The sequence below is a fragment of the Pecten maximus genome, chromosome 11 (genome assembly GCF_902652985.1).
Source record: "Pecten maximus chromosome 11, xPecMax1.1, whole genome shotgun sequence".
NCBI classification, from domain to species: Eukaryota; Metazoa; Mollusca; class Bivalvia; order Pectinida; family Pectinidae; genus Pecten; species Pecten maximus.
The window spans coordinates 13,593,111-13,607,046 of NC_047025.1; the positions used below are offsets into that span (position 1 = coordinate 13,593,111).

The window sequence follows — 13,936 nt, forward strand, 5'->3', positions numbered from 1 at the left end:
GTTTCTTTACTGACGATCAATCGTCTGGCTGATCTATTACTCAGCTTCTCCTACATTTACATGTATGTGATAACATATCAATTAAAACAGCAAAGAACAGAATCAGATGTTTTAGTGTTTGAGAATGGTGTAATTTCCATTTAATGATGGTATCGAAATATATTGTATATCGTATATTCTAAATCGAGCCTTGAACCTGTTGATATCTCCGAGTGAGGTGGCCGTACGGAGTCCGCGTCATTTCGGGCAGATATGGTACAGCACGCTGGGACTACTTAACCAAATCCTCACAAGGTATTTTGTAATTAATTGTAGCTGTTAAAATCATTATGACAAACAGTGTTTTGATTGTCTTAGGAGCATTCAATATAAGATGTTTGTTAATCTCTGTATAATATGTACGATAGAAGTCACCTGTTGTAATTTATTCCGTCACTGTAAGTAATGCGACTTAAAGCTTCTTTTATTTTATCTTATACGTTACTGTGCAACTCATATCTGCCGTTCGAACGAAGGATTTGGTTTGTTTGTTTTTGTTTAACGTCCTATTAACAGCCAGGGTCATTTAAGGACGTGCCAGGTTTTGGTGGTGGAGGAAAGCCGGAGTACTCGGAGAAAAACCACCGGTCTACGGTCAGTACCTGGCAACTGTCCCACGTAGGTTTCGAACTCGCAACCCAGAGGTGGAGGGCTAGTGATAAAGTGTCGGAACACCTTAACCACTCGGCCACCGCGGCCCCCTTCGAACGAAGGAATACCCCTTTAATAACATAAACGTTTAACAGGAATGCTCTCGTTCTACTACACTAATCCACATGATTTTACCAGCGAACTACCTCTTATAATATTATCATATTAGAAGGCTTAGTTATTGTCTGTCAATACACCGATATTGTTTACACTTACTTGTCGCGCGCGCGTCACCCGATACACGAATGAGTTTGCTACAAGTTATGTAAAGTGTGATGACGCCTTTCATCAACTGCATAGTTCAAGTATACTCCTTGAAAGTACTTATACACCGCATCCGTGTGCACATGCACTTATTGGAAGCACGCTTTTTATTTCAGTATTGACGTATTCGCAGTTAAGCAGCTACAGCGCTGTAGCGTATACTTGCTTGTCACAAAAATACATAAAATGATACCAGTGGTATAGAAATATATCCTATTAACACCACTACAGTGAACAAAAAATTATAATAAAAACAACAGTGTCCTTATAGTGTGAGGGTTCCAAAAATGAATTCGCTAATACACAATAGTCGTGACCTCGACCTTGACATTAACCTTGGCAATTGCCTTGACACCCTGATACATGATCTCGCTCGAGGTAATCTCATACTTAGACAATAGGTGTAGTGAAGGCGATCCATTAAAAACGAAACGAATTTGTTAGAATGATAGTGTTTTTATTAATAGTAACGGTGACATTGACCTTGACCCTGGCACCCTGAAACGTGAACTAAAGTGAAATCTAAAATAGAAACGATAACATTGACCTTGACCTTTGCACCTTGAAATACGATCCCATACACCCATACTTGATGAATGTATGTAAAATGAAGTTGTTTCAGCGATGAATAAAATATTTTCTTTGATATCTCTCATGTTTACGATCAGCAATAGTAATTTCTTATTTGTTCAATACACAATTCGGAAATGACGCAATTATCGTGACGTCAAGAACATGTGTATGACGAAGAATTAACAAAGCTCAGATGACTCGACCGCATGTCCCCGGGATGAAGGGACTATCCTTGTTTTCTGCAAGATTAAGTTACCTTCATGTAAATAAACAAATCAAAACTTACCTAATCAGAACCCCGTTTGTCCGCCTGTTCTTTTCCATACCACCTTGACTGCTCCGCCCAATATATCAATAGCGGTATTTAGGATTGTTGCACAGGGACTTGACACGAAACCCCAACTTACGGTTCATATATATATTATATAATTGATGTTTATGGCCCCCGGTGTGAGAATTCGTAACAAGTCCCTGTGTGTTACATGAATTGATGGGATTTAATTCTCATTGAATATACATGAAGATAGTGATATGTTAATTACAAACGATAGCTCTCATTGATGAAAGATAAAACAAAGATGTTTCAAACTCAGAAATACATCTTAAGGATATGCCCTTCTTACGTCTCAGTCACGTTAAAGTCTCGTTTCGATCTTGCATAAAACGTATAAATTGGCTAGGACAATCTAACTTCTATGTGTATGGTAAAAACAGCAGAATTCACATCAAATCGTATATATTATGTCAAATTCTAATCTTTGATCCACCAAAGCTCAAAAACAAGCACACCGACATATGATTTTCTTTTTTTTTTTACATCTCTGTATTCTCCCCTGTAAATGAAGTATAACATTAAAAAGTTAGTCATCAGAAAATTTTGACTTTTCACCAGAGCAGATCCTTAAGTTATTTTTATATGCATAAGGTCCTTCACCTTGCACTCTATCAGCTATTCCAACCACAAAGTAACCACCGATTAGCAAAAGGTAACTTGGTTTCTAAATTCTTAAAGCCATTTAGTAAGTAAAACAACATGCTCAATTTCTCACGAACACGTACCATATATATCTATATCATATAATGGTTTATCATGATAACGAAAACGAGACACCTACATCTCTCGCTACGCTCTGCTCTTTTTATGGTTGATTGGGACTGTCATGTGATATCTGTATGAAGACGGGGAGGAGTGACGGACTAGCAAGTGTGGACGCACAGCGACAGCGCTTTACGTATTTGTTTTGTACAAATATGATATCTACAAAATGTATGTTATCATAATTAGGCAAACACATGAGTGTTAGCTTCTTTTCAATCAACTCATGCTGCCGTTCGAACGAAGGAATGTCCATTTAAAGACAATTATGTCGTAACTGGTTCAATATTTGGCGGGTAAATTAAACATCTATCTTTATTATGGAGTTATTTCCCAACCTAATTTTTGACATTTGCTTTGACTTACTCGCCTCCTGGTTATTAACACTGTATCATTAAATTAGCATTAATAACGATTTCTAATTGGACGAAATTGTTGTATGATGTTAACATCACGTGACTATTCCTAGAAGGACGGAACAGCTCTATGATGTTCCTAGCATCACTTACGAATCCTAAAGGACGAAACAGCTGTATGATGTCTCTAACATCACTGACGAATCCTAAAGGACGAAACAGCTGTATGATGTCTCTAACATCACTGACGAATCCTAAAGGACGAAACAGCTGTATGATGTCTCTAACATCACTGACGAATCCTAAAGGACGAAACAGCTGTATGATGTCTCTAACGACTAAGTTTAATTAATTTTGGTTCTGCTGTATCTAAACCTCAATTCATTTCATAAGGAGCTAATGTCTTCTTTATCTTGTGTGCGAATCATACGTTTATCAGTTATACGGATAAGTGACCCGTTAAATATAAAATTACAATATGATTTAAAATGCTTGTCTGGTTTTCGGCTACAATTAATACATTACGAATGAACCGTTGGTTTAAAATGTTCATGTGATAGTCTCTAAATTATTGCAGACAAGCCTTTCACAGTCGATAGATTAATTTAAATATTGTCTTTGCTATAATCAAAAAGAATTAGATTAGCGATATCTTATTACAATATTTTCTTCCCGAAAATATGTTTTTATTGGTAAATGTTATCTGGATTAACATGTGGTTCACATATAGTGTTCGTATGCAGTTACGAATCGAAATATAAGAAGAAAATCCCTCGTATATGTCTTAATTATATGTAAGATCTATATTAGATCTTCTATTATTCTATTACAGTAAATCATTTAGAGTTCGCGAATACTTTATATTCGAGAACTTATCTTTCCAGAGATATTCGGGAACAAATGATTTCGCCAACGTTGATGTAGAAATGACTTAAATTCACGAATGATGAGCTATCAGAGTCACGGACTCTACAAGCCTCCTGTATAGAGGTAACCTTGCCATCCAAAGGTGTTAATTTCGTACAAATAACTGCGAGGGATTCGAATTCGCGATTGATTTTCCTATTAACTCTATCTCGTATTATCGCGAAAATAAATCCCATGCGAAACATAAGTGATTTGAAGTATACACAGTTTGACATTAATCTCAAGTGTATGTATGGTCTTAAAACGACAGTCAAGTACTTTTCTTTATCAGTCTGGCCTAGACGTTGTTAAGGTGTACCATCACTACAATTGCTGTTTCCTGCTCCCCATGTTTGATAAGACAAGGACCCTAACGACCCTACAGGCTGTCGGAAGTGTCAAACGTCTTCTATCCATGAAGGGGAGCAATCTTTAGCATGTCCACATCTTAAACTGACAGATCGATGAATTGTTCTATTCATCAACGTCAGCTGAATATTTTGCACGCTTGGCTTAGACTCCAATACGGAATTCTCTTAATTGTGATTATTTTAGGACAAACCATGTATATAATGCATAAAGTTCCTTCGGTAATTCGTTCGTGTGAGAATGTCATTCACTACTCTTAAGAATGTTTACCCTTCATAAATGTAAGAAATACTCTTCTCTCAAATTTAACTCTTTAAACGTTGAATTTGATTTGGAAACAATTTTTGTTTGAAAATCCTCTTCTTTCCGTGGACCTTAACTCAAATATCTACGTATGAGCAATTCTATTAAATCCAGCTTCATATTTTGATTAAAGTCAATGTAGAAATATGCATGCTTTAATGATGAATAATGAAGTTTTCAATGTGTAAATGTATATTTGGAGAAGGCGAATATAAGTCAAAATCATTGCTAGTAAATATAATCGGCTGTCTCTCGTACTTGATATACTAGAAGAAAACTTGTATAAATAAATCTTTATCATCTAATAACATTAATATAAGAATGCCAATATGGCTACCAGTATTTAATCATTCATCTGTGGAGCCACAATTGGATTACTCAGAATTTCGTAAAATTTTATGTGAAATCAGGAAAACGGCTTCCGCTCCGCTGTCTGTCTGTATCACTATAAAACGCACTGTCACTGGACCGTCAATAGAAAATTCGAGAGCCAATACACAGACCAAGGTAAGAGGGCCGATATTAAATAGGCAGCATGATAATTCATTATATTTACATTTCGCAGAGATCCTATATGGTTACATTGAATACTATACTTTCAGTAATGTAAAATGTACTTTCATTGTAACAAATAATATGACAATTGCACCAATATACATATATATGTATACTCTTTATTTCAGGATAAATAACTGATTCTGTATTTCAAATTACAACCGCTAAATGTAAATATTAACAAGAAAACACCCGGCGAGAGGGTGAGATTTTGTACTATTGATGCGCTTATTTTGTAGTATTATAAATTATATATATATTATATATTAATGGCCCTTTTCATTTTTTTCTGGTTTACATGTACATGCATTTAATTACTATAAAAATAAACTATAAACTATATTAATTTTACAACAATAACCAGAAACGATTTATATTAATGTAGGAATTATGTTTAGGGTTTAATATATGAAGGATCATGCTTGCAGATTAATAATATCATGTTGTATTTTATATACGGTTTTTTGAAGGTATAGCAAAACTGTACATTTCCCTTAAACTTTGCTTGCAAGGACAAGCAATTAAGTAAATCATTATCTTTAATTAAATTTTGATTGATATTATCTTGCGTAGTCGATGCTATTTGATGATTTGTGTTGGTGTTTAGGCTAATATTATAAACGATGAAGTTGTTTTAGATTTAGGATCAAGACCTTGCCTTGGGAATCAACAATATCAACAATAATCATTTAATAGTGTTATTGCTGGATTTATGACATGACAGAACATGTCAGTTACGTGTCGAAGCAAGTTGATTATCTGCCTTAAATTTCTCAATCATATACATGTAATTATGTACAAAGCTATAATGCTGATGGGGTGCAATTTACAACGGAATATGTGTGTGATGCTTACGTCTTACGTTAACCACCGGAAACAAGATCTTCCTGTTGTTATGTATTTAAAGCGTGCCACATCCGTATTCTGACATAAAGATAGCTGTCAAACAAGAGGCGCATCCAAGGGAAATATGCATGTTCGAGGGAAATAGCCATAGTCGAGGGAAATAGGCATTTGTGATAATATCCCCAATTCCATACTCTAACTGTTTTTACCGATACAAACTGGAGAGATATTTTTAACTAGAAAATATTTGTTAATTCTATCATTTAGACGACAAAACAAACCAAAATGCAACCACGTGAACTAACATATACAGGCTTTGATGACCGAGATTTCGTTAATACACAAGACAAAGTGCATGTGCTTAGATTGGATTGGCAAATGAGTAGTCTTTTATGACATCCTAATTTCATGCCCGAAGAAAATTATTTTGTTAACCCATATACCCATCTTTATTCCGAACTTTGACATAAAAAAAGAATGAAAGATCTTAAAACTTAATCACATTAATCAACTTGACAGTTGTCATTCTCGTCTATATTCTTACTTTTCAATCTCCAAATATAAAAAGGCAACATATTGATTCAACGTTTTTATGGTATCTTTATGATTGCCTATATCGATGATGATGATGATGATGATGATGATGATGATGATGGTGATGATGCAACTATGGTATCAATACCTGTTTATCTGTCACGTAATGACTGTTATATACTCAAATATTAAATGTATTAGCGTATTAATGCTATATCACAATAATCGTTTTCGAAAAAGTTTGATATCGCGTGCAGTGAACGTGATTTAATATATGTAAAGTATACATGATATATTTAAGCATTGAACTGTTTTTGTATGGTACATGTATTTATAATCTATTTAGCGTACCAACGTTAATTGACGTTTACACTTGAGTAATTTTTTGTCTGACACGTAGGAATACATTGTTGATAGCGAGGTGGGGGACCTGATTAAGCAATCAAACGTTTTAATTTTTATAATTTCTGAACACATTTTAATGAACTATAATCCAAATTAAAGAAATATGTGAAATGAAGCTGTAAACATTTAAAGTATCTCACCGAATGGAATAAATAGATAATGTTATAGTGGAACTATATTCTGTTTACATCCTGAAGGTGACAACCTTTCCCGCGAAATTAGAATCAGATGATTTACTAATATAATAGTTGTCGCAATGTTCCATAAAATGCATATAACGTCGAATGAATGACGTTTGTTGAATTTGCGTAAATGAAATACGATAAAAAAACGTAAAAATTGAATTATACATATACACATGTATCTTTTCAACATGACGCGTTGCCGCGCCGGTATACAACAAAACAGAAAAAATAACTTCTTGAATATATATCAGTGTATCAATGTTAATTGTTTCTAAATATGAAATAATCGTTTATGGCTTATCATTCATACAGTTTTACTGCGAACGCATTTATTTTAAAACTTACATTTGAGCGCGTAACCGCATTAAAAAGCTAGATTCGTGACACAATGAATTTGGGCTTCCACTATGCCTGTCATATAAGCCAATGTACAGAAATAAAAACGAACACAATCATTATTTAGCTGAATAATTCAAGTACTACACCACCTTACAGAAATTTACCGCTAAAATATGTACATTAATATCAATTACAGAGCTTCCATTCATTTATATAAAGAAAATGGAGGACGCTATCAGGCAGAGTTTAGTAAGAGCTCTAACATCGAGTCCGAAGCACATTCCTACTTGGTACAACTACGATGACGTTGGCTCAGAACTTCAGTTTCAATGTACAACAGATATTCCTGACTACTACCTATGCAAAAGTGACCGAGCTCTTCTAGAAAACAGAATACAGGTTTGTGTCATCAAAATACCAATACAAATGTCACAGGATGCTTATCAGACGGAACAGCACAGAAAAATAGTAAAACGTTGATGAAATTGAAAATACTAAGATCAGTGTTGAATAAGTATATGCTAGGTATGATTTTTTTCCTATCTCGATATATGTTTTGATAACATTATTTATATGGTTTGAGGGTTGTGTCAATATTTGGTTTCATTTTGACTTTTTTGTTTACCTATCATGTTGCATTTATAAAAGTATTTATATGGTTTGAGGGTAATATCAACATTAGGTGTTACCTAGATATTTTATTACTTATCCTGATAATTAACATTATTTTGTACCCCACCCTACAATATATGTATCTGATTGACTATAATAATATCTGGACTTTTTAATATAGCTTTAGTACATTTTTACCTTTCTGATGTGTTTATAACATTTTTAACATTATAATATTTTTGGAGTTAGCTCAACATTATGTCAAGATGAATCCCAGCTATGATGGCAATAGAGGCTAATATATCGAAAAAGATCAAAACACACCTATTAAGTATCAATATCTCAGATCAGTATAGTTTTTTTCTAAATTCCCGAGGGACGTTTTCTATTGAGATTATGTTTCAGTACATCTGATATCCGACTTTGCTATTGTATTAAGGATTGAATCTTGATTTGGTCGATTTCATGGGGTCATGAATTGAGTTGCTCTTGAGACAAATTTAATGAACTGCGAAGCATTTCATGTTGAATTTGTCTCGAGAGCAACTCAATTCATGACCCCATGAGATCGACCAAATCAAGATTCAATCCTTATATTTCAATTGGGTTTTTTTTCGAATCAAAAATTCGGTCTAAATATTAATGTCTCAAAGCTTGTGCAAGTCTAGTCGGTCGAGTAAAATAGTCCGCCATTTTAGGATTAAAAACAGCATTATTTTGTCAAAATAGAAGTATTTAGCATATCTGGTCTTTCATAAAATACAAGAATACATTATAAATTTGATAATTTTAATAATTATTCCATGTTTATAACAACAAGGTAGAAAAAGTGAAATCGTTCCGCCGAAGGATTTTGTCCAGGTATTCATACGCATTGATCAGTGTTAATCTGGTCAAATTCATGAGCAAATGAAACAGATTAAGTTTGGTAGTTTCATTGAGTCCAACTTGAGTAGAAATTGAAATATTTCAATATGAATATTTAACTCATCTAATACCTTAATATACATGTACATTTATTGTTTATATATTTTCTAGGATATCATTCCACGTGTTCCGTATGACGTGGCTTTGGTCGACCTTGGCAGTGGAAATTGTTCGAAAACAAGGCTTGTTATCGATGAGCTACTTACGAGGCAGAACTCGCTGACGTTTTATCCATTGGATATTTCTGAAGGTATGATAATCGTCGAACAGTATTAACTTACTTGATTTCCTGCAGTAAAACATCTGTTAACACCATTAAATTATAATGATAAAAATGAGGCTTGTTTGATAACCAGGATAACGTTTCCTTCACATTGCCTCCAGTTTTTCTGAAGACAAAATACTGACCAGTCATTTCTCTGCATTAATATTTCAAAAAAGCAGATAGTGAGAAGGATGCGGATCTATCAAGTTTTTATTCTAGTTATTTTAGTTCTAATTTTGAGAATATAAGTTAACCCGGATTTGCCCTTTATTTGTATGGCGGGTGTCGTCGTGACCTATATTTGTATATCGGGTGTCGTCGTGACCTATATTTGTATGGCGGGTGTCGTCGTGACCTATATTTGTATGGCGGGTGTCGTCGTGACCTATATTTGTATATCGGGTGTCGTTGTGACCTATGTTTGTATGGCGGGTGTCGTCGTGACCTATATTTGTATGGCTGGTGTCGTCGTGACCTATATTTGTATGGCGGTTGTCATCGATGAAGCTGACTACGCTTACTCTCCCGGATCACCTGGTCTTTTTCTCCTAGTATTTTTTCAATGACCTCCATGTAAATCTATGCTCTCATATTTTTCGATTTTAAGCCGGAGTTACGATTTCGTTATTATATTTGTATTTCCGCTGTATTCCTCTATGTAAAGTATATGTAATGGCTGATAAACTATCTGTAACCCTCCTCATACCTTGATGTTACAGAGTTTCTGTTGAAGTCTATGAAGAAATTATCTGAGGAATACGACGATTCTCTTATAATCAAACCAATAGCTGCAAACTATGTCCAAGGAATAGATAACCTCAAGTAAGACGGATATTTACATGAAATATTATGTGACGTAGGGATTGATTATATACAACAGCTGTTTTGTTGACATTAACATTTACCGGTCATCTCATAGATGATCCAGATTCAAGCTGCAGCTCAATATATTATGAAGGCAGTCATTTTTCATCTTTTCATTCCCTTACTTCCTGTTGGTACCATTTTACAAATCAGTTGGGAGCATACGAATCGATACTACAGCTGGGACAACTGCGAAATGCTAACCCGCAAACTGTAACAGTTTTTAGTAAATTGTTGACGCTCTCGCCCTGCCATTAGCTCCGATATGCTTGTGTGTTTCAGACAGATAACCGGTCCAAAGATTATTCTGTGGTTTGACAGCATCATCAACTTATCTTACGATGACCAGGTGGATACTCTCAGGCTGATCTCTACCATGATGTCAGGTTTGTTTTTAATTGAAATTTAACGTCACTTCCGGTCAAACATCACTGGATATTTATTTAAAGATATGTGTTTCAGAATACAGTTTTTCCTATCCCGACGAGGAAATCATTTTTAACTATAGGATTTAAGTTGTAATAATAACACTACACAAGTTATCAATACAAACGAATACATATACATGTTTTTCTTTCAAAATTAAACACAGCAGTGGATAAGACATTTAGAAATTAATCGATTTATTATGTTTTCCAGACAAATGCCGACTGGTTTTCAGTGCTGACGTCACACTAGACAGAGAAGAAGTCCTTAACGCCTACAATGATGACGCAGGTAATTTTAAGATCTAGTTCTTTTTTTCCTTTTCATTACTTTTCCTAAAGCGTGTCTTACATATCCCCTCGTTAGTGTTTAAAACATGCACTTGTAAAAGAAGAGGGTGATATTTTTTCGGATGATTTGAGAAAGAGAAGGAGATACTTAAAGTTTGGCATTCATCAATAGCCATTGTTTATAAAACAATGGTTTCTGTAAACAGTGTAAATTGCCGAAGTAGTTGTGCTGATCATAATATCGTTTCTTGTAGAAAACAATCATTGAAAATTGAAGCAATTTAAATTGACAGATGAGATAACTTCGTAATGAAACATATTTTTCGGATTGGTAAGTATAGTGAAAAGACAATAAAACAAATGTTTGATTTAAACGTGACGTTTCCGTAACTAGCCTCTGTTACCTCATCAAACAAATGAAAATACAGTGCACACAAATGTTTCGGTCTGCCATATTTTGTTTCCATTCATTATCGCTTCTCGGTCCAAACCACTTTGATTATATGTTCCAAACAGTTATTTCTTTTTTTTTTGATACAATGTAATATTTTATACCAATGCTGGGAACAGTTTATTTACAACTTAGGTAGTCTTAAACTACAAAAAAAGAGAATTTTACTGTTCGACAATTTGTATAGGTTTTTTTCACTAACCAGTTTGAAATTAATGTATCCTTTTCGATCTGGTTAAAAATCTGAATACATTCGCTGGCTTTGAATGACATAACGCTGTTTCTTTTGCCCCGGTGAGACTCTATATTAGCATAAAACAACCCCCCAATAGTTCGTATCTATCAGTAACATGGCAGTACTAGATATACACACTATATTCAGATCCATGAGGTGGTGTTGTGGAATACCTGTAAACAGATCAGTATATTTAGATTATAATATTAGTTTCGTTGTACCTCTTTATAACTGCTATTGGTTGTTTCAGTTGTTTTCTATTTTGCTGTTTCATATTCAGTGTTTTATTCGTTTCTATTTACTGTATTTAACGGGCAGGTGTAATGCAGAGATTCATTAGCTATGCCATGACTAGATTGAACAAAGAGGCAGGAAGTAATATTGACCTGGCTAGATTCACGTACGAAGTAGATTTTATATCATATCACGACCCACAGTCCATGAGCTACGTGAGGGCCTACATCCGGGCTAATGAAGATATCCGGTATACGTTACGTAAGTAAAAGTGTCTATTTCCCATTGGCCTATCTGCGAATAGGAAGATCTATTCCTAAGCTACATGTATAACAAACACACGAAAAAGATCGAAATAAATAAATAAACAAACATGCAAAAAATTAAACAAATAAATAAATAAAATAAAAAACACCAACAACAAAAACAACATAACAACGGCGACGACGACGACAACAATGACAAAGCCGAGCAAAAACACACCGCGAAAGAGAACACATGTATACACGAGCCTATTGGCAAAGCTTGTAATACTCATTGTTTCATTTAGTTATGGTAAATGTTATATGTTGTGTTACAAAATATTAACTTTTTACATAATGTTATTTTACAGCTGGACTTGGCATTGACCTGGAGATGGAGAAGGGAGAGTGCCTTTATTTTCACGAAGGTGATGGATTTAGTTGTAAATACAGCCTAGAACAACTGCGTACCATTGTCGAGAAAGCTGGACTCCGATTGGCCGAATCTGTATCAGTTGAACAGCGTCACGCGGCGTTCTGTGTATGTACCGCGGTATAAACAAACAACCTTGATATCTGGACGGAGTATAAACACACCAGGATATTTTGACTGAGTATAAACAAAACGGAGTTTTGGACGGAGTAGAAGCCATCCGGATATCTGGACAGAAAACCAATGTCACTCTCAAAATAATTATATACTACATTGACGTTGATGTTACTAATTGAACAAAATACACTATACTCGAATTTGTATTTATTTAGTACACTTCAATTGAATATTAACTGATATAGTACACTAACATTGTATTGATATATATCGCTACACTAAATACCTATGTTATACTTTAGGTTATTGTATCAACATTTATCTGGGTATTTTTAAATTGTCTTCTGATATATTTTAGTCCCAGTCCCCAAAATACGTCGTTTGGAAACTTATTCTCACGTGTTTGTTAAATTTTCTTTGTACTACATTGAAAATAAAGTAAATATATTGTATATTGATTCATTTTCGTTATAATATCATTTAAGCAGTATCAACAAGGATTTTGCACAAAATAATACAAAATGAATAAATAAATAAATAGTTGATATGAATAAAACTTACCTTGAAATATACCTCTAACGAAGGGGCGATGTTCTGAACACAATACGTCTCCAATCAGAAGCTGAGTCCTCGTTGGGAGTGATCCATTTTCTTCTTCAATTCCAAGAAAGATGTGTTTGTCAACCAACGATATCAGTTAATTTGTGAATTTTGAAACATAAGGGTAAAATAATGATTGATCGCGCTTTCATTGAATTATCTAGAGGAATGTTTACCACGGCCTACTGGTAAACAGGTGTTACTCGTTCCAACACATTTCAGTATAAAGAGGGCGTTCTTCTGTTCCTTTACTAGGATATCAAAACTTTCTTCTTTTGGTAAGAGAGTTTCGGTATAAAATTAAGTGGCGAAAACTTGACGGAGATAAATGTCTAGATTTTCCTTATATCACTTACAGTAAGAAATCACTAACTCAGACGTTGGTGTCTGTTATCATGTAGAAGGAAAAATTTCAGTTTAGAGAAATTGAGCTTCTGTCTTTGGGGCATACTTCATATAATTGTATTGTTAAAGTTTGTTATGTTATTATGAATCCTACAACAAGATTTCAGGATATCTATTTCCTTAAAATCAAAATCTCTTAATACCTTAAAATCAACATGTTATCTAAAGAAATATATATAGATGCCTTGAAACACACACCACTATCCCATGAAACATAGTCTTTCAATTTGGAACGACATCTTTATGATGATATTAATGTCATTTCCCCTCCATTTCCAAGATTTGTCAGTATCTTTATACCGACAAATCAACTCTGGAATAGAGATTTGTTACTTGAAACCAAACCCTTCATCACACTTTATACATGTATATTGGTTAATATACCTGAAATCCACTCAAAATCCTAAAAATTGA

The 13,936-nt window shown here is 34.2% G+C and overlaps 1 protein-coding gene across 3 annotated transcripts; it reads left to right on the forward strand.

The window, feature by feature from the left end:
- The first annotated feature begins 4,518 nt into the window (after positions 1 to 4,518).
- Positions 4,519 to 12,975, forward strand: LOC117338042 (histidine N-alpha-methyltransferase-like). Of its 3 annotated transcripts, XM_033899204.1 has the most exons (9): positions 4,519 to 4,535; positions 4,968 to 5,064; positions 7,641 to 7,820; positions 9,072 to 9,210; positions 9,945 to 10,047; positions 10,372 to 10,475; positions 10,729 to 10,806; positions 11,810 to 11,986; positions 12,339 to 12,962. In XM_033899204.1, coding segments are annotated over exons 1-9 (1,068 nt in total). In that variant the 5' UTR covers positions 4,519 to 4,533; the 3' UTR covers positions 12,527 to 12,962. The 3 variants fall into 3 exon arrangements, with proteins under 3 accessions (XP_033755095.1, XP_033755094.1, XP_033755096.1); XM_033899203.1 differs by lacking the exon at positions 4,519 to 4,535 and having other exon boundaries at positions 4,864 to 5,064; positions 12,339 to 12,975; XM_033899205.1 differs by lacking the exon at positions 4,519 to 4,535 and having other exon boundaries at positions 4,951 to 5,064; positions 7,618 to 7,820.
- Positions 12,976 to 13,936: the final 961 nt, after the last annotated feature.

Coding starts and splice junctions, on each gene's coding strand:
- LOC117338042 (XM_033899203.1), top strand. CDS start 4,879: ATGCCAATATGGCTACCAGTATTTAATCATTCATCTGTGGAGCCACAA. Junction 5,065..7,640: donor GAGCCAATACACAGACCAAG/GTAAGAGGGCCG, acceptor ATTTATATAAAG/AAAATGGAGGACGCTATCAG. Junction 11,987..12,338: donor AGATATCCGGTATACGTTAC/GTAAGTAAAAGT, acceptor GTTATTTTACAG/CTGGACTTGGCATTGACCTG.